This window comes from Squalius cephalus, assembly GCF_949319135.1.
Source record: "Squalius cephalus genome assembly, chromosome: 21".
NCBI classification, from domain to species: domain Eukaryota; kingdom Metazoa; phylum Chordata; class Actinopteri; order Cypriniformes; family Leuciscidae; genus Squalius; species Squalius cephalus.
Genome location: NC_137142.1, coordinates 13,192,389 through 13,216,420, shown reverse-complemented (window position 1 = coordinate 13,216,420; position 24,032 = coordinate 13,192,389). Strand labels below are relative to the sequence as shown.

General features: G+C 36.8%; 1 protein-coding gene across 1 annotated transcript; it reads left to right on the top strand.

Moving 5' to 3' along the window:
* Window positions 1-6,457: 6,457 nt before the first annotated feature.
* On the top strand, window positions 6,458-22,516 carry slc25a28 (solute carrier family 25 member 28). Its single transcript, XM_079854886.1, has 4 exons — window positions 6,458-6,953; window positions 15,198-15,426; window positions 18,756-18,812; window positions 20,935-22,516. The coding sequence occupies exons 1-4, from the start codon at window positions 6,588-6,590 to the stop codon at window positions 21,471-21,473; spliced, it is 1,191 nt and encodes a 396-aa protein (XP_079711012.1). The 5' UTR covers window positions 6,458-6,587; the 3' UTR covers window positions 21,474-22,516.
* The last annotated feature ends 1,516 nt before the right edge of the window (window positions 22,517-24,032 follow it).

Genomic DNA, 24,032 nt, shown 5'->3' with positions numbered 1-24,032 from the left:
ACGCACTGAACATAACTTGTTGATAGCGTTAGATCAAGGTCCAATCTTAAGTAGAAATGTTGATGGTCAAAGGGTGATTTAAAATAAACCTGGTCTTTTCATTAACCTTGGATTGCATTAACCGTGTTTTATAATCTGTACTAATGGCATAAACAGTTAACATAAAGTGAGAGAGTGTTTGCTCCTTCATATAAGCACATAATAAAAGTACACATCAAGATAAAGTTATTTGAAAGAGCTTTGTCCTTTAATACCCTGGTACTCCAGGCACAAGGGAAAATCACAAGACAGAGCCAAATGATCTCAGATCAGAGCCACAGAAGCTCCATTGTCTTGATCTGCTTCTTAAACCAAATATGAGAGCAGTGTGACAACTGATTATATAAGATAAACAGATATCACCTGTCTGTGGCATGCCTGCGTTCTCAGAGTTTGCTGTCTGACCAACCCATGTGATCAAAAAAACAACAACTTTGCAAGCAAAATAAGAAGCACAAAGTTATATTAGAAGTCTTGTGTTCTTTGACATCTCATTTAAGAGGATAGTTCACCGAACTTCACCCAAAAATGTGAAAATGTGATTTTGTCATCAATTTATCACCCTCATGTTGTTCCAAACCTGTTTTGAGTTTCTTTCTTGTGTTGAACACAAAAGAAGAAATTTTAAAGAATGTTGGTAACCAGACAGTTTGACGGCACCAATTCTTTTTGCCGTCAACTGTTACCAACATTCTTCAGGATTTCTTCTTTTGTGTTCAACAGAAGAAAGAAACTCATACAGGGTTGGAACAACATGAGGGTGAGTAAGTAATGACAAAGTTTTCATTTTTGGGTGAACTATCCCTTTAGTTTTGATTATAAGAAATGAGAGGTGAAATGGCATGCAAAAGAAACAACAACAAGCAATTCAGATTTTTTTTTTTTTTTTTATCAATTCACTTTTATACATAGCTTTATATGCAACAATTCCCTTTTATATATGATTTTATAAATGACCATGGGTGGCTACCACAGCTGTTTCATTTGAATTATAGCATATAATTATTTTTATTAAGTACAAATATTTTTATTTAATATTTATTATTTTGTATGTTTATGTAAAATGTATTATTTTAAATAAATAAATAAATGGTTTATTTTTAAAATAAAATAGTAACCGCAAGGGTAAAATAGCAGTTCATTATTTAACATAAAATGAACAAAATTATTTGGAAACAGGAATATCTTTGTATGTTGTGCAGAGGCATGTCATCCACTAAAAGACTTAAAAAGAAATAGTAGAAGAAAAAGAAGAAGGAGAAGGAGAAGAAGAAGGAGAAGAAGAGCTGAGATCTTCACAAAGCCACATTATTTTATTCCAGTAGGTGGCAGCAAAGACTTTGAGATGTCAGGGGCAGGACTCTTGTCCTCAAGATCCTTAATTTAGAATTTAGATCATTTAGGCCTGGTTTCACAGACAGGGCTTAGATTAAGCCAGGATTAGGCCTTTGTTAAATTTGGACATTTAAGTAGCTTTTATAAACATGCTTTAGAAAAAAAAAAACATTACTGTTGTGCATCTTGAGATAAAACAATGGCACTGAAATATTTTAAGATATGCCAGTAAGTTGCTTTGGGTTAAAACAGCTCAAACATGCATTTTAGTCTAGGACTAGGCTTAAGCCTTGTCTGTGAAACTGGGGTTTATTCTTACAGATAATGCCCGAGCTATTGTTTTTTTACTGCTTGTGCAAATTGCTTAATTAAAATGAGCTTAAGCAACACAATTGCTATACATTTTGTCCTAACTTAATTTGATTGTGTTCGATCTGCTTAAATATATGTACAATTTAAGTTTACTTAATCCGTTTGTGTTGGATTACATGAATGATTTGTGTTGCATTAACTGAAACTGGGCGGTAGTTTCCAGCATGCATTGCATATGGTTGAATTAAGAGAGAATAAATGTTAAAATGAAGTGTTATTTTATGTTTGTTTGTTTTTGTTTTTGAGAAAATGAGAAAAGGGGAAGACTTGGTAGTGTGTAACTTTTTAATGTTCAATTACATTGGAATTATTAGAACCATTGAAATTACAGTGGGTTACCATTGTGGAGAAGAGTGGAGCATTTTGTTAGGCTGTGGACTGATTCAGTTACTTTAGCTGAAAGAGCATGTAAATCTTAGCATTTAAGATGCTAATATGTGCTAGTAAATAGTTAGCTTTACTCAATCCATCCAATTGTGTGTCCCTAAAATAAATTATATCTTAAAGGATGAATGAATATGAATACCTGAATCATGTCAGGAAGCCTTTAAAAATTCATTTTGAGACTTAAATGGGTCGCTTAACATGACTTCATTCCATGATGTTGAAGTTACTTGAACAAATTATGTTTGTTTAACGTAACCCAGTTATGTGGAACCTGTTGACATAAAAAAGTTAATAAAAGCCAACATATCATTTTATACTACGATTGAAGTACTTCAGTTCATGTAGGCCTAACACCTTCCAATAAGGTTTCATTTGTTAACATAACAACAAACAATACTTCTAACATTTCTGAATCTTAATGTCATGTTCAACATTTACCAACAATACAGTTTTAAAATCAATTGACATCAGTTAATGCGCTAAACATAAAGATTGTATTTTTATAAACTAACATTACCAGATTAATAAATGCTGTTAAAAATATTGCTCATTGTTAGTTAATGTTAGCTAGTGCATAATGTTAACAATAGAAAACCATAGTGCAAAGAGCTGAGATTTACAGTTTCAGCATCAGCCTTTTATATTAATTCTTGTTCACTTGACCTAGACTAATTGAGACGTCATAGTTCATTCGAATACTGTCTCCTTCTATTATAAGACGCATCAAATAAAGATGCTTCAAGGCCATGCCATCAGAAGAACACTTAAGAAATGTTCTCGAGAAATCATCTTGACTGAAGAGCCAGTCTCTTCAGATCATAAGTGCTTCTTTCTCTATGTTAAATATTCTAAGAGATGACGCATCGACGTCATGCTGATGGGACTGCAGACAGCTTTCAGAGACACCTTTTAAAAAACAGGAGGTTTGTGGCTTTGTGCATTCCACTCAAGTAACAGAAGATAACCAAAGCTTAGGCCTTAAATGAATTAGAAACTCAATTCGAGCCTGTATGCTGTGTAATTGCTGTGACGCGCTACGCAATATCATTGAACTTCTATTTGTTTTGCTTATGCTGTGAAAAACAACTCCTATTGATTCAGGTTCTCAGAAGGAAAAGGAATAAAGTAGCCCGCTATTAGACAATCTAGGGTTTCCCGACACCTCTATCATCGGGGAATTATGGTCAGGACTGAGAGATACTCTACAGGCACGCCGGCTTGGCTTTCCTTGAAGGAACACATCTGGTCAACACACAGTCAACGTTAATTTGATCAAGGCCAGGGAATTTTGTTCTTGTAAGCGAAAATTAACACTTCATTCCCTTCGTCGGCAGAAATTCTACACCGTGGGCTAATGAAATTAGCTGAAAATGGTCCTGCTTCAAAGTATAATTAGCTCATTGTTAAGTAACCTTATTAATTTTCTTCCAAAGAGATGATTTTGAACCTTTGGGTCAAGATAATGATGATGTTTACTGTCGAGTCTCTGAAGGTTGATATGATTTTTGTTATTTTTATTATGAGTGCTACAAAAAAAGCCATCTCATTATAAAAACTGCACGTAGAAGAATAACTGTATTGATATCTAAAAATCATCTGCAAAAATGAGTAATGACATTTGAAGACGTTTTTTTGCTCTTTCGTCAAATTATTTTGTGTGTTATTCAAGAACGGTTTGACTAATCAACTTGAATTCCGTAACATTTTGTCAGCATGGTATGAAGATGATCTGAGCCAATTTTCGAGAAAATCAGATCAACGGTCTAGGAGTTTTTCCTGAAAGTTCATTGGCGGAAAGATGGCTTTATGGTTAAAGCGATAGTTTAACCAAAAATTACCCTTATGTTGTTCCAAACCTGTATGAATTTCTTTGTTCTGCACAAAAGAACACAAAATAAGATATTTTAAAGAATATTGGTTTTCAAACAGTTGATGGTAGCCATTGACTTCCAGTACGGAAATACTATGGACGCCAATGGGGTCCATTAACTAGTTGGTTGACAGAATTTTCATTTTTGGATGAACTATCCCTTAAAGGAGAACTCCGGTCAATTTTAACATTGAGCTCATTTTTTTGTAAATTTGGAGTGCTGTCAGTACAGAGAACAATGACAAAATACTTCCTGTTTTCGGTCGAAGTCCACAGTAGTCGATTGTCGAGTTCACGCGAATGTTTAGTTAGATCACGCACGTGAACTCGACATTCGACTACTGTGGACTTCGACCGAAAACAGGATGTAAATACAGGTATGTGCGCTGGCTGAAATAACATCATTTTTATTCATATCTTTCACATCTACTGCAGTCAGATTCACTGTGTTCACTCTGAAGGAATCACTCAACATGGCTGTGCACTTGTAATGACACATCAAGGATGTTAAGAGGCTAAAAGCAGGTTTAAAACTTGCCCCATTTAAGTCAACAGGGTGCAAATTTTAAAAAGAGGATAACACGATGTAGGCAACACCGATTTTTGTCGTTGTTCTCTACTGACAGCACTCCAAATTTACAAAAAAAATTGCTCAATGTCAGAGTTCTCCTTTAAAGCTGGTCTATGAGCCTGGCAGAACTATTATTTTTCAGGCCTGTTGGTCTCATCCCAAAACCCCTCTAAAACAATCAAAATAAAGACCAGCTAAGACCAGCAAGCCATCTTAAGATGGTTTATGTTAAGTACATTTCCTTAGTTTTTTGTTTATAACCTGACAATTGCTTTTCTGAAGCTGGGTGCAGTTCTTGTGAGTCAAACCTTTTCAATCAACCAGTCTGAACAATGAATCAGACTGAATCAGTCCGAGCAGAAAACCGATGAATCATCTAAAAGTATCAGAATGAACTTGATTGCATCACAGTTTTATTCATAAGAAACAGAGTTGATAAATACATTTTAGAAAATATATTTTCAGCAAAGACATGTAAATTCATTTTAATATTGTTTATAGTAAATGCAAATTACATTAAGAGTCTAACTGAATTTTAAGAAATTAACCAGTGCTGCAACACAATAAACACCCTTTTTAATAATAGCCTAATAATAATTAAATACAATAGACAAATGTGTCATCCCGGTGTAATAGTTTCTGCAAATTTCTGGGATAAATCTTGGCATTTTTGATGTTTATTAAGGCAGCTACAACTGCGTAAAAACAAGGTTTTGATGGAGTTGACCTGTAAGCTGATGGAGACAAAACTCTTTATCATTTTTTTAATGATATTATTTTTATTTTATTTTTGCATATGGGGAAATAATCTATTGTTGTTTCATGATTTTATTTACATTTATATTTTGCCTGATTTACATGCCTTATATACATGGCATCTTTGCATCTACACATCTTTTTTTTTTTCTTTTTTTTTTTTTACAACCTGTCACTCACAAGATCACAGCAATAGCAAACCCTGATGTAATGGACTTAGAGAGCGAACATGCCAGCTTCCGACATCTTAAGTCATGCAGGTCAGCACAAATAATATGTACGTAATTGATGCAGTTTAAAGACAAGCTATACAGATCCTTTGGATTCTCAGTGGGAACATTTCTATTTCTGCTAGAGCAGCACATAATAATGCTTATCATTACACTCAACCCAACATAAGCTTCTTGTATGAGCTACTGAAGAACCAGAATGAGATGTAGGCCTACTGTATTGTAAGGAGAGAAAAAAAAACATTGGAAGGATTGTTGTATTAAATTAAATATTAGTTCAAAAATTAGTTTGTTGTCTTAATTTGTTGTCTTGACAATCAGTTGTTGCTTCAGTTGACCTTTGTCAACCCTCATTAACACCGTCAGATGAAGGTTTCAATTACATTGGTTATATATGTTTAAGATTAAGTAGAGATTTAAGGAATTTAGGAAGTGGATTGTTATTAATAACCCTAACCCAGAAAAAAAAAATGCAGAGAATGTATTTTTTCCACTTAGCACCTTTACTGAACACCATATTACATAAATGAAGACTTTATGCTGTTTTTGAATGAATCAAATTGAAATAGCATCCTTTTTAATGCGTCTGAAGGAGTTGACACAAATTAAGTTATGAAGTGAATTATTGTACATTTTTAGAAAAACTTTTTTCAGAAAAACCTTGCAAGGTTTATTAGCTGAGACCTGTCTACAAATATATCAGTTTATAGTTAATGTAGCCTATTATTATATATATATATGCTTATGTATACTGTATGCGCATGTGTGGTGTGTGTGTGTTTGTGTGTACCTAGCTGCTTTCGTTATGTTATGTCACTGCGCGCGCTCTGTTTTGAATGGCAACGGCTTCTACCAATCACAGAGCAGGACAGCGTGAGAGGGCGTTTCCGTTTCCCTCCGCGAGTCCGCGGCCTGTTCTGTCGGTCACCTCCTGCTGCGCAGTTCTCGCTGAACGAGACGCGTCCTCTCCCCGGTGCGCAGGCGGGAGAGGCCTGAACGAAACGCGTAAACATCGGGCGTGGGACGGATGATTTTAAAGGACAGGGTGCTGCAAATGGAAGCGGATGGTTTTGTGCGCAGGCGGCGGATGACAGCGGACACATCGGGCGGCGATGCCGCGGTGGCCGGAGCTTCCGCGGGCGCGGAGATACACTGGCTCGGCGGCAGGTTCTGGGGTGTTTCGGAAAGTCTCGTTGGCACTTTGACACCTCGGTTAGCAGCAGAACCGGAGCTTCATGTTGGACATGTCTATGGCTCCCAAGAGGCCACTGATCTCTCGGAACCGGACTATGAGGGTTTGCCCCAGGGCGCCTCCACCAGCACGCACATGTTGGCAGGAGCAGTGGCAGGAATCATGGAGCATTGCCTGATGTTCCCTATTGATTGTGTGAAGGTAAATAAATGAGAGATGAGTGTTTTATAAATAATTTAAAAAAAAAGAAAATAATTCATTAACAGGTCTGATGTGACTAGCAGGCCCTTGAAAGATCCAGCAAGGTCGAGTTAGTTTCCCTATGATCTCCTCTGTATTTTACAGACTGCATACTTTTCAGACAGTCATTTCCAGGGGCGTAGAATTTAGTAGGGACGCTAGGGACGTGTCCCTACCAATATACAGTGACACTGATATGTCCCTATCAATAATTTCGATCAAAACTTAAAATATAAATATAACCACTGTTGTCCGGTTGTGTCTTGTGGTTTTTATGTATTAGCCTTATTTTATTTAATCAGGAAACATCTTATTTAGATTCAAATCTATTACAAGAGCGTTCTGAGAAAAATGCGCAATTCCTGGTTAATATATCTGAGTCCCGCCTGCTTAACACACATCGCTAAACTGATTGGCTTTGTTTTTTCTATCTAACTTGTGAGTGGCTCTTGTGTAAAGCGGCAATGTTCATCCGAAGGAAACCTAGATGCGGTAAGCTAGGGAGAAATCAACAGTTCTGTGCACAAAAATGCGGGACAAATCAGTTTTTACTACTGTATTACAATCGCGGATTCGCGGGATAAGTGGCGAACAATCGTTAGTTTGACAATCGTTAGAGAGAGAGAGAGAGAGAGAGAGAGAGATTGTGTATGCTTAAGTGTGTGTGTGTGTGTGTAACACTACATTATAGGGACAAAATGTGACCACAAAGATGCAATATCCGAAATACTTGTCCTTGTGGGGATTTATTTATTTTTGGAAAAAAACAGCTGAAAATGTAAAAATGCAGAAAGTTTTCTGTGATAGGCAGGGTTAGAGGGGGATATAATATACCGTTTGTACAGTATAAAATCATTATGTCTGTAAAAAGTCCCCATAAAACATAAAAACACAACATTGCTTGGTCTTGTTGAAATGAGAGGACTGTTTGATGAAGTTGAAACCCTTGTCATCCCAGTCTCATCAGCTGAGGCTGAAAAAAGTGTCAGTGCTCTTAGGACACTGAAAACATGGCTCAGAACAATGGCACAAGTGACACTTAACAGTATTGCTGTGTGTCATGTCCAACAGGACAAACTGGACATTATTGATGTGAAACAAATATGCCAACAGTTAATTGCTGTAAGTTCACTTTTAAATGAAAATTCTGTCATCATTTACTCTCCCCCAAGTTGTTTCAAACCTGTATGCATTTCTTTCTTCTGCTGAACACAAAAGAAGATATTTTGAAGAATGTCGGTAACCAGTATTGAGGGGTTTTTTTCTACTATGGAAGTCAATGGGGTCCATCAACTGTCTGGTCACCGACATTCTTCAAAATATCTTCTTTTGTGTTCAGAAGAAGAAAGAAATTCATACAGGTTTAAAACAACTTGAGGGAGAGTAAATGATGACAGAATGTTCATTTTTGGGTGAACTATCCCTTTAATGACAGATGCAGCTCAGCTTCAGGGGATGTCCCCGTCCCCACCAATTTCAAAATCAAACCTACGCCCTTGGTCATTTCCCTCACGCCCTTTTTCAGATTTTAGTTTTTGTACTTTTAAACTTTACTACTGCACTTCACTTCGTCCTTGCGGTTATCAATGGTAATGCTCATTTGTAGTTCTGTAATCTCTTAAACATCAAGATCTGTCTGGACTAATCTGGTAATAACTAACTCAAGTCCCTAGTATGTAATTCCAGCAGCAACTTGCCTCTTTTTTTGTTGTTGTAATATGAATGCATCCTGTGGTTGGGAGTGTTTGTAGTACCTTTCTTTCAACGAGGTGTCATTATGAAACATGAACATGAGATTAGAAGGTCACACGTGGCTCCGCTCGTAAACCACATGACCATGTTGACGCTGCTCTGGGCTAGTGCGCATGCGCATTGATTCCGCTGTATTTTTAGTTCAAATATGGTCTGTATTTAGATTATTTTTGTCTTTTAAGGTAAAGGTTACCATAGAGACAGTACATTAACTAAATATATATATTTTTTAATATATGCACCACAGCAGGTCTGTGATATGCTCTAGTTCTATGACTAGACCGATATCAGAATGCATAGGGCTGGGTTTAAAAGTATCAATTTCTCCATTTTTATAAATTCTGATTTTGATGATCCCATGTGGAATAGATCTTAAGTGCTGTTTTCATTTGATAAATGCACACAACTTTGTAGCGTGCCTCCCATTCAATAGCAGTAAGCTTAGTTAATTTTGCAATGAAACAAGTCTCAGCTTTCAAATTCTGTTAATTTTATCACAAAATTTCAACAATAAATATTGTGTGGCGTGACAGATTGCTGTAGAGCATGAAATTAACTTGAATGAACATCAGAAGGTATGTTGAAAGAAATGGTACAGGTTACTTACCGAAATACATTTCATGTCTAATATAATCGCTCAGTCAGTCAATAAAATCAATAAAAAAAATATAAAAAAACTTGTAAACAGTGTCACGCGACTTTACATTTACCTTACAAAAGCCATTTATGTCTGTAAACTTGGTAGTCAGCTAGAAAAATGTAGTCTATAGGGAAGCATTTTTATAAATGTATGCATTATATATTCATTAGGCTATAGCCTAATGTATGTTTGAAGAAATTTGTCATGTAAACAAGTTTTTATGACAGCCACCAATTAAATGTTTATATTTCAAAAAAACTAATTGGAGTAGAAACATAATTATGTCATTAAATGTATTATTCTAACGTTGTTGTTATACAAAAACTTTTTTTTTTAAATCTTTTTATACAACTGTACCTGGCCTATCTACATGAATCGATATCAAATTAATTTGTGCTCAGAATTGAATTCAATCAAAAGCTTGGGAATCAAAATCAAATTGAATCAAATAATGAAATTTGTGTCATTACCCAACCCTAATTCCTACTCTAAAACCATTGTTTCCCTGAACAGGACACTGTCATATGTAATGGAAGCTGCTTTGCAGGAAAACTATAAGGCTACATTCACACTGCGAGCCTTAGTGCTGAATTACGATTTATTTATTTATTTGTGTAGCTGTTGACGTTGTTTCAAATGTGCTCAATATCAGATTCCAGTGCGAAAAGATCATGGTCCCGGACTGACTGGGTGGGTTAAATCTGACTCCCATGAATTGTGATGAATGTTGATCTAGACTAGAGTGATGTAAAAGTTGCATGAAGACTGTTCAGACTGAGGTCGCATTGCAAAACATCTGACCTGTATCAGATTTAGGACTAAACCCTTGTTCAGTCTGTCAGTCCAAATCCGATTTGTGTGCATATCCGATTGGAATCCGGTCATATTTAGCAAGTATAAATGTAAAAAAAAATCACACGAAATGCGATATTTACGAATCTGTTTCGAGCTACATTCATATATGGAAAAAAGGAATGGTAGAGGAGCGCTTCCTGGACTCCAAAGTTTGGTTAAAATCGAGGTGCTCTTTGGATGGGAAACTAAATGCCAAAAATCAAAAAGGAAAAAGGAACTCCAAGGCACTCTCAATTGCAAAAGTTAAAAAGCCTTTATTAATAAAGGCTTTTTAACTTTTGCAATTGAGAGTGCCTTGGAGTTCCTACATTCATATATGGTTTCCATTTCTGGAAATCCATTTCAGTCTGAGCACTCTGATGGGATTTAGCGTTGTTTGTCACTTTATCACGCCATGTAAAGTGTACACGTCAGACGTTGTTATAGTAAACATGCTGAAAGTCGCTGCAGAAACAAGGTTGTGTTGTCACAAAGTGCTGGTCTAGCAGAAAGTGATGTTTATATTGGAGACATGCTGAATTTTAAGACTGGCGGAGATGACAGAAGGGAATAAAGCCGCCCAGAAGACGTAGTAGTCCAGCGCGGGCGGCGGCGGCGGCTACACATTGTCATGTTGTAAATAAGACAACATCTGTATTGCACACCCCTCCACATTGCTGCTGTTGTTGTTTTTGGCGTATCCCTGCTAACGCAAGGTCATTGCTGTAGAAACCAATGCAGATGCGCCACGGGACATGCAAATCAGACCCAAACAGTTTCGATACACAGTCTGGACAGTCAATAATTTAGACCAGGTACACAAATAATCAGATTCGGACTGACAGTCTGTAAACATAGCCATATGGAAGTGGTCCAAAACTGGAATTGAAAAGATGAGATTTTATGTGGTTTGTGCCATTCACACTGTTAGGAAAAGCAGATATGAGTCACATATGAGCAAACAACTCAAATTTGGGCCAAACTCTAAGGAAGTTGCTTTGAGTGTTCAGCTGCTCTTGTCAGGATAATGTGAAGGGTTCTTTACAGACGAAGACACTTTATCATGTCTTTTACAGCTGTTCTCTCCTAAATTAGCCAGTCCAGATTGTGAATCTAAAAAAACACAAATCTGTTTTTGCATATTTGAACATGTTTTTTTTTTAACCCTAAATATAAATATTTGCCATAGCCTACATGTTGGGCTTTTTCCCTCAAATTTTCATATGCTCAGAATGCCACAATGCTCCAACCGCCACACATTTTACACAAATGTAAAATTCTCTTCCCCTCTTCATCTACCGATCAGAGATCACGTATTATGGTGCAGTCAGTTTTTAATATATCAATCTATCAAATCAAGTTCGCGCCACGTTTTTCTTGTTGGGTGAATATCTTAATTTTGAAATATGTTAGTATTAGTAGTAAAATTGGTTGTAGTATTTTCCTGTTAAATATTTTTTGGTCTGTCTCTCTTTGCAAAACATGTAAATTCCAAGCTGAGGTTGATTCACACCAGTATGAGTCATTGGAGAAGGTAAACGTAGAAGGATTTACCCTTGAGTCAAAGGTTAAGTTTAAATCACTGAACACACAGGGTCAGGGTGGCACACTGCACATTGGCCCTGTTTAGAGAAGAGAATTAGAACAAAGTGTAGAACGCTGAAGTAATATATATTATTTGCAAGCGCAGATGAAATTGGTTAGTTACTTTAATTTGTACAGATCTACTTTCTTTTTAAACCAATATTAGGCCTATGTATTCACCTTTTTTGAAAGTTGCTTTGTTTATCAAATGTGAGTTGTGAATCTAAACTTTTTTTTTTTTTTTTGGATTATGCTTCTCTATAATAACAGAATATTAATAAAAAAAAAATTCAGTAATCACAAATGACTAAAAATGTATGGAAGGGAATTCACTTTGAAAATGGACTTAATCTTAGTACGCTGTTTCTTAATGGAAATAAAATATTTTCCTTTGTTGTAATAAAAGATCAGTTCTTTGTTTTGCAAGGTTTCAGATCTAATCTCTGTACTTTAGTCTATTTTGCAATCCTGAGCATTTCAAGCGAAATCTTGGAACTTCCTGTCGGAGGTTGCAGTTCCTCACTCCCCTGTCATGAGGAATTGGTTTTAGATATGATTTACGCACATTTATTGGCAAATATAATTATTTCCCTGGCCTTTTATAATGGAAGTACTGTTTCCTTATAGATATAATACTATTCATGCAACCACTGCTGCCATCTCAAATTTCACCACATTTTAGCTGCTGTTCTGAACTAATATTTTCAGCTACTCTTAATCTGACCTTATCAATACAAACATGACTTTTGTGGTAGTCTAAAGTTCACAACGTAAACCTACTAAACACATGCATTACTTGCTGCTTCCAACATTTAGTTTTCTTCCTGTTGAAAGCCAGTGTTTCTGCTTCAGTGTTTCAGTCATCTTCAGGCACTGATTTGCATCCATGTTTCTGATGTACATCAGGTGATACAGTAGCGCTGCAGGAAAAGAGGATTAGGTTAGATTAAGTCCCTGTGTGACCTTATTGCTTCAAACTTCGGTTCTGATCTACAGATCCAATGACTCAGCATTATAATGCATTGTTTGCAAGGCTGGATTCAATCATGTTTGTTTTATTTTTTGCGGTCTACAGTTTTTTTTGGTCTATTTTAAATTGATTTACATAAATTGTAAACCTTATACGTACTTAATTTAACGCACAATTTTTTTGTGTGTGTTGGATTGATATCACTTTTTTGCAGGCCTGAGATAATAAATAAAAAATAAATAAGGAAATTTTGGGACACTTGCCCTCAGGGCCGTCGCTAGAAGGGAAGAAAGGTGGTGGCGATTCTCGGGGCCCCTGGCTTTCGTGGGGCCCCCCGTGATTTCAACCAAAGGGGGAATATACTCTCCCCTACCCGAATGTAATTCTAACCAAGGGGAATCACCACCAACCTATAAAATTATGCAAATCCTGCTGATTTGAATGTCAGCAAGGTAGTATTTTGCCTGATTTTAAACTCTGAATTGAATTAAAAAAGTAATAAAATAAGGAGTAGCACAAATAAATAAAATAGAATAAAGATATAAATAAAATAAACTGCTTTAAGTTTTTTTTTTTTTTTTTCAGGTATGTCTAACAGTAGTATTGTAAAGTAAAGTAATTAAATTCCTTTAAAATTTCTAAGGAATCAAATGTAAAATACTGTATGGTCTTCCCTGAATAAACTAAATACATTAATCCTTGCAATTAAGGTTACAAAAGTTAGTCATTCAAGAGCAGCACGTCATTAATGTAGGGCCCTATAAAATCCGTTTTATTTTTTCCCAAATTCCGTTTTATTTTTTCCCAAATTCCGTTTTTTCCGTTTTAATTTTTGCAAATTCCGTTTTTTCCGTTTTAATTTTTGGGAATTCCGTTTTTTTTTTTTACCCTTTACTGTTATTTTAGTCGTAAAAAGAGTGTTTTTAATGTTAATGATTAAAATGTGCACAAATAAAATAGGAATGACCCTAAATTTATTGAGGTAACAAACAAAATTCTCATTTTAAGAGGTGTTAAATGTGGTTTGGTTTGTTTACATTAGTGAATGTATTAGGCTAACTAACATGAACCACGAGCAATACATTTGTTACTGTATTTATTAATCTTTGTTAATCTTAGTTAACCCTAACCCTGTATTTTTAATGTTACTTCACACAGTGCATTAAGCTAACTAATGTTAACAAATACAACTTTTCATTTAAATAATGTAGGCTACTAAATGGTGAAATTAACATTAATAAAGATTAATAAATGCTGTAGAAGTGCAGTTTATTAATAGTTAATATTAACTGATCTAGTTAACTAGAGTTTAATAAATGGAACCTTATTGTAAAGTGTTACCGATTTTGTTATACAACGAACTTAGTTCGCGAATCGGACGTATCATTAGCAGACTTGTACGCGTTGTGTGATTATCCCGGCAGTTAGGAGGACATCGCACAAGATTTGTCAACACAGAAAACATTTCATCATTGGATAGGTTTTGTTTAGTTTATTGAAAGTGTTTTTTATGTCAGCTGAATGGGTGGAAAGCTTTTCAGAGAAGAAGGCAAGGTAAAAAAGATTTTTTTTGCACAATTCACACCCAGCGGTAGCCTAATTCAGGAAAAAGATATCCGAATGCTCCACGTGAAACTTTGTTCTTTCGATCTTTTACCATTGTGTCAATTCTCAATTGATTTGGATTAACAAGCGCGAGGGAGTGAGAGAGAGCAAGACAGTTTGAAGATGCGCGCGCGACCGGGCCTCTCTCTCTGCTCGTTCTTTCAGTAATATGCGATTTTCCTCAGACATACGTTTTTCTCCCACACAAAAACAGAATTTTATTCCAAATATGTAAAATTCCGCGAAATTCCGCGTTGACACTAGATTCCGCGTTAATTTGCCAATTCCGCGATTCCGTCCGTGATTCCGTGATCGCGGAAATTATAGGGCCCTATTAATGTCCTTCAAACAATAAAAGACAGAAAAAATCAGAGACAGCAGCAGGCTGGATTATTAGGCTGCTGTCACTTTAAGACCGAATGTACGGATCCGATATACTGTTACACGTGCAGTTACACAACTGTTTACATTCACTTACGACAAAACTGACTGTTTATGTGCATACTCGTCAAGGCGGTGTTTTGTACGTATACATTTGGCCTTGATAGAGTCCACCAAGGGATTGTAATGACATTAAAATTATTTATAAAATTGTAGATGTATTATTTCCAGCTATTTTCGCAGATTAAATATATAATATATTGTATGATGTATGTATGAAAAGAAGTTGCTAAAAACTTTTTATTTTTGCGTGGGACAAATAAAGTATCAGCAGGTCTGAATTAAAAATCCACATTTCTAATATTTCTATATCCACATTAAACTAATACGTTAATCTACATTCCGGGGTTTGTAAGTAAACAATTGTTCTTTGTTGCAGACACGCATGCAGAGCCTTCAGCCAGAGCCAGCTGCCCGCTACCGTAACGTGATGGACGCTCTGCGGCAAATCGTGAGGACAGAGGGAATCTGGAGGCCAATCAGGGGCCTGAATGTTACAGCTGTAGGGGCGGGGCCTGCCCACGCACTTTACTTCGCCTGTTATGAAAGGTTGAAAAAGGTCCTCAGTGATATCATCCATCCAGGAGCAAACAGTCATTTGGCGAACGGTACCAGTTTTCCCGCCCATCAGCACTGCTGATTTCCTCTTACCAGCACACCCACAATTCTAGACTGTTAGTTGGCATGCATTTCTACATAGGGCACTCAGTAAACGTGTTAAGTTGAGGTCTTTTTTGCTTTTTCATAAGGCCTTTTCAAATTAACTGTATTCACATATTAGATCAATTGGTAGTGTCCAAAGTAACTAAGGCCCTGTTTACACCTGGTATTAAGATGTATTTTGGTCGATCGGATCACAAGTGGACGACGTTAAATACAGGTTTAAAATGGGTCTAAAACTTTTTGAGCTTGCCCACTTTCGACCACTTCCAGAGGGAGCCGAAAACGCATTCAACTGTAAACATTAAGGGAATTAACATTATTGGAATTATCTTAAAAGCTAAACCTAATGTAATGTCACTACGCAAGCTAAACTGACCTGCGGTATGTCCATATAATGAAAAGTGTTCATTATAAAGCTTAAATTATTCATAGTAATGGAACACTAGTTTATTAATAAGTGATTGATTTATATTTTATTATTGCATTTATCAAATTGTGTTGTAGTGGTTATTTAGACTTAGGGTGCTTTCACACTAGCACTTTTGACGCACACCCGACTGATGTCGAACTCTGGTTTGGACCAGGCAATCGAACCAAGTGTGAAAGCATCCTTAGGGCCAGATTTACTAAACAGAGCAAATTAGCATGTGGCCGCAATCTAATAAAAGCACCGGTGGGAGTGGAAAGTTCTGCAGGTGATCTACTGAGAGTGAGCAAATTCAGTCATGTCAGGTGCAAAATCTGTTAAAGGGTTAATTCACCCAAAATTAAAAACAAAAACTTGTCATCAGTACTCACCCTCATGTCGTTCCAAACCCATAAGACTTTCGTTCATCTTCGAAATGGAAATTAAGAAATTTTATTAAAAGATTGTAAAACTAATCTATATGAATCGAGCGGTTTAGTTGCAAATGTTCTGAAGAGACTTGATCGCTTTATATGATGAACAGATATAAACATTGATCAGCGAACATAAACAGAAGCTCAACCGTACTTGCTTAATGCGCGAGAACAAACCTCATTGGTTCTTGCGAAAGCTCAAACGTGATGCGTAACACGAGAATGAACCTCATTGGTTCTTGCGAAAGCTCAAACGTGATGCGTAACACGAGAATGAACCTCATTGGTTCTTGCGAAAGCTCAAACGAGATGCGTAACACGAGAATGAACCTCATTGGTTCTTGCGAAAGCTCAAATGTTATGCGTAACACGAGAATGAACCTCATTGGTTCTTGCGAAAGCTCAAACGTGATGCGTAACACGAGAATGAACCTAATTGGTTCTTGCGAAAGCTCAAACGTGATGCGTAACACGAGAATGAACCTCATTGGTTCTTGCGAAAGCTCAAACGTGATGGGGAACACGAGAATGAACCTCATTGGTTCTTGCGAAAGCTCAAACGTTATGCGTAACATGAGAATGAACCTCATTGGTTCTTGCGAAAGCTCAAACGAGATGCGTAACACGAGAATGAACCTCATTGGTTCTTGCGAAAGCTCAAACGAGATGCGTAACACGAGAATGAACCTCATTGGTTCTTGCGAAAGCTCAAACGTGATGCGTAACACGAGAATGAACCTAATTGGTTCTTGCGAAAGCTCAAACGTGATGCGTAACACGAGAATGAACCTCATTGGTTCTTGCGAAAGCTCAAACGTGATGGGGAACACGAGAATGAACCTCATTGGTTCTTGCGAAAGCTCAAACGTTATGCGTAACATGAGAATGAACCTCATTGGTTCTTGCGAAAGCTCAAACGTGATGGGGAACACGAGAATGAACCTCATTGGTTCTTGCGAAAGCTCAAACGTGATGCGTAACACGAGAATGAACCTCATTGGTTCTTGCGAAAGCTCAAACGTGATGCGTAACACGAGAATGAACCTCATTGGTTCTTGCGAAAGCTCAAACGTGATGCGTAACACGAGAATGAACCTCATTGGTTCTTGCGAAAGCTCAAACGTGATGTGTAACACGAGAATTAACCTCATTGGTTCTTGCGAAAGCTCAAACGTGATGTGTAACACGAGAATTAACCTCATTGGTTCTTGCGAAAGCTCAAACGTGATGTGTAACACGAGAATTAACCTCATTGGTTCTCGCACGTCAAGCAAACATGGTTGAGCTTCCGTTTACCACAACTTATGATGTGTGAGTTGATGAATGCTTATATGTGAATAAAAGCCTAAATTAAATCCATTTATCACATAAAGTGATCGAGTCTCTTCAGAAAATTTGGTCTAAACCGCTCAATTCATATGGATTAGTTTTACAATCTCTTTATGAACTTTTTGAAGAGTCAAATGGTAGTTGCGTAGCTGTCAATGGAGGGACAGAAAGCTCTCAGATTTCATCAAAAAGATCTTCATTTGTGTTCCGAAGACGAACAAAAATCTTACGGGTTTGTAACTACATGAGGGTGAGAGTTTTAATTTTTGGATAAACTAAACATGCTTTTTGGGGGGTGTTAAATAATGGTGAAAATACCTGAAAATTGACTACTGCAAACCTTAGTAAATCACATTGCATGATTCTTTTAAATACTCTCTGCCCATAAATGTAGCTGTCTGACATGGAAACCCCTACATATTCAATAAGGTCAGCACAAGTATAACCGTGTCCACGGCTTTTCATCGGCTATCCTGACGGTAGTTTTTTTTAACGGCAAAAGAGGCTTTGTGCCGGCGCAAGCTGTTAGTAAATCTCGGCCTTAGACTCAGCATTGCGGAGCTCATGGTAAAAGTCATTGTTGGTGTTGCTGTGTCTCTTTTCTTTCTCTTTCCTCCAGGTCAGGGTGAAAGGGTGGTAAGTAACTGCTGGCATATTACAGTTTACCAGTAGAATACACAGAAAAGGGATAAAAAAATAATTATTTGGCATCATATTATTATTATTATTTTTGGATCATGATTTGCAGGAAAATGCCTCATTATGCTGTTAGCATCTCTGTATTTTGATTGTATTCTCAGAAGTAGCAGCGGCAGTTTTTGCTTTTTACCGTAAAACAGACACGATGAGTGAAGTAATTGCCAGTATTCTGAACAAAAGACTCTTTCTTTCCTGACTCCACATTCCCCAGAGTTTATCCAGTCAATCCTTAATCTCTCTGTTAAATCATGGGGGGTATTTGGTGGCTGTTCAGGTTTTTGAACAGTTTTTGTTTGACCGTGATCTGATCCATCTGTATATCTGATTGTTGTATTTTGATTCCTGTGACTGTCCACTGTGTGCATGCCCTAATTTTGGTGCTAATGTCTGAGGGTCTGTGTTACAGGGACAGCTGGATGTGTTGCCACATTGCTTCATGATGCTGCCATGAATCCAGCTGAAGGTATATTAGCTTTAATCTTCACTTTATTTACTATTACACTTCACTTCTATTGAAAAGGTCTTTAATATATACTGCCATTCAAAAGTTTGGGTCAGTAAGATTTTATTTTCTGGTAGGTATACTTTTATTCTGTAAAGATGCATTAAAATTGATCAAAGGTGACACTAAAGACATTTAAAATGTTACAAAATATTTGTATTTAAAATAAATACTGTTCTTTTGAACATTCTATTCTTCAAAGAATCCCAAAAAATGATTTTAATAATAATTTTATTAGAGATGCACCAATGTATTGCCGGGCAATATTTATCGGCCGATTTTTGATCAATTTAAAACCATTGGCTATAGCATGAAAAGGCCGATATAACAAACCGATGTTTTATTAATTAACTGTATGAATGCCCTTAGTTGTATAATGTCTGTTTCATAATACAACATTTTTCTCTGGGTAAAATAAGTTTTTTTTTGTTTTGGTTTTTTTCATGAAAATGTATCCTTTGCACATGTTTTTAAGCCTTGTGAATTGAAATATTCAAGCGCAAGATAATGTAAAAGAGCACTCAATTCCACTTAATTATGCTCATTTGATTAAACAACAAAAGACAAAAAAGCTCACTATTCTTAACCAATTAACTTTAATGTATATTTAATCTATAAAATGAATAATATATATTACATTTGATTACTTAATTTCTATACCTGAAAACTACTGTTTGACCTACCTGAAAAGCACTGTTTATTTCATATGCATCTTTGCTCTGTTGTATTTATGAATTTATGTTGGCCTTTTGAATGTTAAATGGATCCAATCCATGTTCAATTGAAATTATTTAATGATGCAGCAATAAACTAGATAGTACACCTTAATGGCTGCTAATTTAAAACATTATCAAAACACTAATCTACTTTAATGACAAAAGTTCAAATAAGAGAGCAAGTGACAAATATCGGAATCAGCCAATAGTTTGTTAAAATCGGTATCGACACAAAAAAATCCTATCGGTGCATCCCTAGATATAATTATTATATATGAAGAGTTCAGATGCAAAAGCCTCTAAGTGCCATCTGAAATTTTCTTCTAGAATGATCATTTTTAAAAACTTTGTATATTTAAGTTCAGTAATTTCACCTAAATGACAATTAATAGGTAATATGCATTGCCATTTAAGTGAAAATATTGAACTTAAATTAACAAACTTGATAAAAATTATCATAGAAGACTCTTCTATGGCACTTAGAGGCTTTTGCATCTGAACTCTTCATATATAATGTAATATTTCATAATATTACTGTTTTTTCCAGATTTCCAGCCTTAATGGGCATATTTTCAAGACACTTTCAAAAACATTTAAAAATGTTAATGACCCCAAACTTTTGAATGGTAGTATGTTTATTGTTCTACTTTGCATCTGTATCTAGTTTACATGGATACTTTTTTTTACTTGTATGGGTCCTCTTAGTTTTTTCAACATTTTTGGGGCTCATACTATGGTAGGAGAAAAAGATAGAAAGGAGAAAGATGCTTTCTGCAACCAAATGATGTAGCAAACTGTCCCATGCTAATTAGTAGGACTGCGGCTGCTTATTATTTTGTTAACTAGTATTTTTTTTTTTTTGTTGTTAAAAATACCTTAACCTCCCAGCCAGGAGGTGGCAGAAAAGATCTAAATTCACTACAAAACTCTCTCTTCCTTAAAAAAAAACCAAAACACACATTTTCAAAAGACAGCCTTGTGAGAGCAGATTGGCCTTGCTCTAATTAACAGCTGTGCGATGTTGAAACGGTAGCATTAGCCGAAATCCCCCAGTGGCCCGAGTCTCAGTCAGACTGCAGCGTCTGTTTGTGCACTCTTGAGGCTCAAGGTCAACAGCGCAGGTGCCAGACTAAGACCTTGCGTAGACACCTGCTCTCCTTCTGGTCTGTTCCCAGCAGACCGCTTGACTGTAGGTCACGCAGGAGGCTCGTTTGATCCGCTCGCGTCCGGATGAAACGGACATTTCTCCTTTGATGGGCCTTACTGTATTTCAATCACGACCTGACTTGTTCACGCACTTGATTAACGTCCCCCTTCCTGTCCTCTTTTGTTTCCTGTCTGGACTGCGATGACCTCCCCTTGTTCAGTGGTGAAGCAGAGGATGCAGATGTATAACTCGCCGTACCGTGGCGTCCTGGACTGTATGCGCTGCGTGTGGCAGCGGGAGGGGATGTTGGCCTTTTATCGCAGTTACACTACGCAGCTCACCATGAATGTGCCCTTCCAGGCTTTGCACTTCATGACCTACGAATACCTGCAAGAGCTGTTGAACCCCCAAAGACAATACCACCCCTCGTCCCACATGGTGTCGGGCGCGCTGGCGGGAGCAATCGCCGCCGCCGCCACAACGCCGCTGGACGTTTGCAAGACGCTGCTGAACACGCAGGAGTCTCTGGCTCTCGATTCTGTCAGCCAGGGCGGAAGACACATCTCAGGCCTCGGCCATGCCTTCCGGACTGTCTACAGGCTTGGCGGCCTGCCCGCTTACTTCAAAGGCGTTCAGGCCAGGGTCATATACCAGATGCCCTCGACCGCCATCAGCTGGTCCGTCTACGAGTTCTTCAAGTACATTATCACCAAACACCAGCACGAGAAGCGCAGGATCCAGAGGGACGGAGAGAAGTAACCAGCAAGATCCTGGCATACCCAACCTGATAAGCACTCGAGCTGCAAAATGGACTGATTTAATAAATGATACGCACATATAGAGTCGAAACACTCATGTCTGTTTACTTCTTTTCATTCAGCATTTAATACTTTCCTGTATAATTCAGCTAATAATCATGACCTAAGTTTTCACTGTGACAGCTCAAAAAAAAACATCTTTGTGAGTCCCACAAGAGGGCATCAGAGGCCTCTTCAGACTTGATATGCTAATGAGGGGGCGGTCCTTTAAATGTGTGGGTTGGCATCAGAATCTCTAGACTTCTCCAATTCCTTTTTTTTTTCCCATCTAAACAGTACCGAGAAGAGCAAACCTGAAACAATTTTTTTAACATACCCAGCCAAAACCAATGCGCACAATTGAAGACGTATCTGTACATTCAAATTGGGATTTTAAATGTCATTTAAATCATTGTTTATGGCAGAATGTAGACCTGTACAGTAATTTATTGCCTTCTCTGGATGAATAGCACTCAGAGGTAATGAAAGATATATGTTAGAGGTATTTTTGTAGTATTTGGCTGTGGCATTTCGTCAGCACTTGTGGGAAATGCTCCTGCAGTTGTTCCAAAGTTTTGAGGCGGAGATCACTGCCCCTCCACAACTTCTTCTAGAAATAGTTTTGAGGTCTCTAGGGGACGCCCGCATAGATCTGTATGAGAGCTTTAGAAAGACACAGTCCTTTCTGCCCAGCATTAGTAATATCTAGTCAACAATGCCTTACACATGCAGATCACATGACCTGAGTTTCATTTAAATCAGATTCTTTATCTATCGAGGTCCTTCTGAGTAATTAAATGAATATGAATTGGTCTGAGTTATTTCTTGATGGACACTAGAATGTATTTTGGTTTGCTCTTAACTGAATTTGAGCGCTTGTTTTTGAAAGTTTCTGCTGAAACTATGGAGTTTTATTGACAGCAGTCTGACTGCCCCGTTCCAGTTTGTTCCTCAGCTTCCAATAAATTCGCAGTGCAGGAAATTCCTTGGCATGCATAAAGCTGATGTCTGTGTGATTTCAATTATTTATCTGTAAACTAATTTAAGTTGGGAGTTAAATGAATGTTCTGGGTTAACATGATTTATTTTTTTGACTGGTTTGTATATAAAAAATTGCACTCATTATATCATTCAGAAGTTTGGGGTTGGTATGATTTATGTTTTTGAAAGATGCTCAACGAGGCTACATTTATTAGAAGAAAAATACAGTAAAAATAGTTATATTCTGAAATATTATTGCAAACTAAATTGAGTTTCTATTTAAATATGTAATTTATCCACATGATCCTTCAGAAATCATTATCTAATATAGTGATTTGCTGCTCAAGAAACATATATCAAGAAGTATGTATAATGTAAAGAATATATATATAATATAAAACTGGTTAACATTAAGAAACATCCATCCACAGTGATTACAGTGGTAAAACATTCACATAGAACAGTATAGTCCCAGTACTTAAAAGATGAATTTAGACACCTTTGGAGCTTTTTCAATCTTCTGGAACTGTTTGTACCTTTGATTTCCAAGTGCATTACTGTATATGGCGACCCTTGATTTATTTTTTGCATATTTTATACTTGTTTCATATGTGTTAACATTCCTACTTGGATGCTCATAAGTTAGTCATTACCTCCTGAAAAGCTATCCAGTATATTTAGATACACGACTTGGCCTAATTCCTCTGTGTGGATTGTGGAATTCCTCTGCTGGTGTCCTCGGGAATGAAGGAGCAGCACCTCTTAAGCAGGAAGAGTTGAAAGATCTCTGTTGGTGGCAAATTCAGTGTTTGGTCTAAGACGCAGGTGCACATGTGACCTTTGACTTCAAGTTTCCGAACAATTGCCAGGGGTGTACATGGAGGAGCTCTCACTTTACCTGCATGCTAATGTCTGGACAAGAGGGTTAAATGTTTCTTTTTTTTATGAGACAGCCTCTAATGTGGCGCTAAAAGTATTTGGACACTTAAACAACACAAGTTTCTCAGTCTTTTTTTTTGTGTGTGTGTGTGAGTGTGTGTTTTGCTGTCAAGCACCTGGTGCCAAGGTAAGTTTTTAGAAGATGTATGAAGCCAGTTCCTCTTAAGTTTGCACATGTGTAATTAATTTATTAATTACTGGTATATATTAACCACTAACTTTTGACAATCGCAAAGTGTGTGAGTGTGTTAGAATTTTGTATTTATATATAATCAAGAGAGACAAAAAAAGACATTTATAATGTTACAAATGACCTCCATTTCAAATAAAGGCTGTTCATTGTTCAAAGAATCCTGAAAAAAAGTATCATGAGATTTGATTTTACACCAAAATATTAATCAGCAAATACTATTTTCAACATTGACAATCAGAACCATTATTAATAATTGAGCACCAAATCAGCACATTAGAATTATTTCTGAAGGATCATGTGGCACTGACGACTGGAGATACAGCTTTGACATCACAGGAATAAATTATGATATGTTGTTTATGGTTTATTACTTGTTTTTCCTTGGAAAATGTTTAAAATCCCTATTGA

What these genes read in the sequence shown, in the direction of transcription:
- slc25a28 (XM_079854886.1), top strand. Translation starts at nt 6,588, where the DNA reads ATGATTTTAAAGGACAGGGTGCTGCAAATGGAAGCGGATGGTTTTGTG. An exon ending in TCCCTATTGATTGTGTGAAG is followed by an intron (nt 6,954 to 15,197) that starts GTAAATAAATGA and finishes TCTTTGTTGCAG; the next exon opens with ACACGCATGCAGAGCCTTCA. An exon ending in AAACAGTCATTTGGCGAACG is followed by an intron (nt 15,427 to 18,755) that starts GTACCAGTTTTC and finishes TCTGTGTTACAG; the next exon opens with GGACAGCTGGATGTGTTGCC.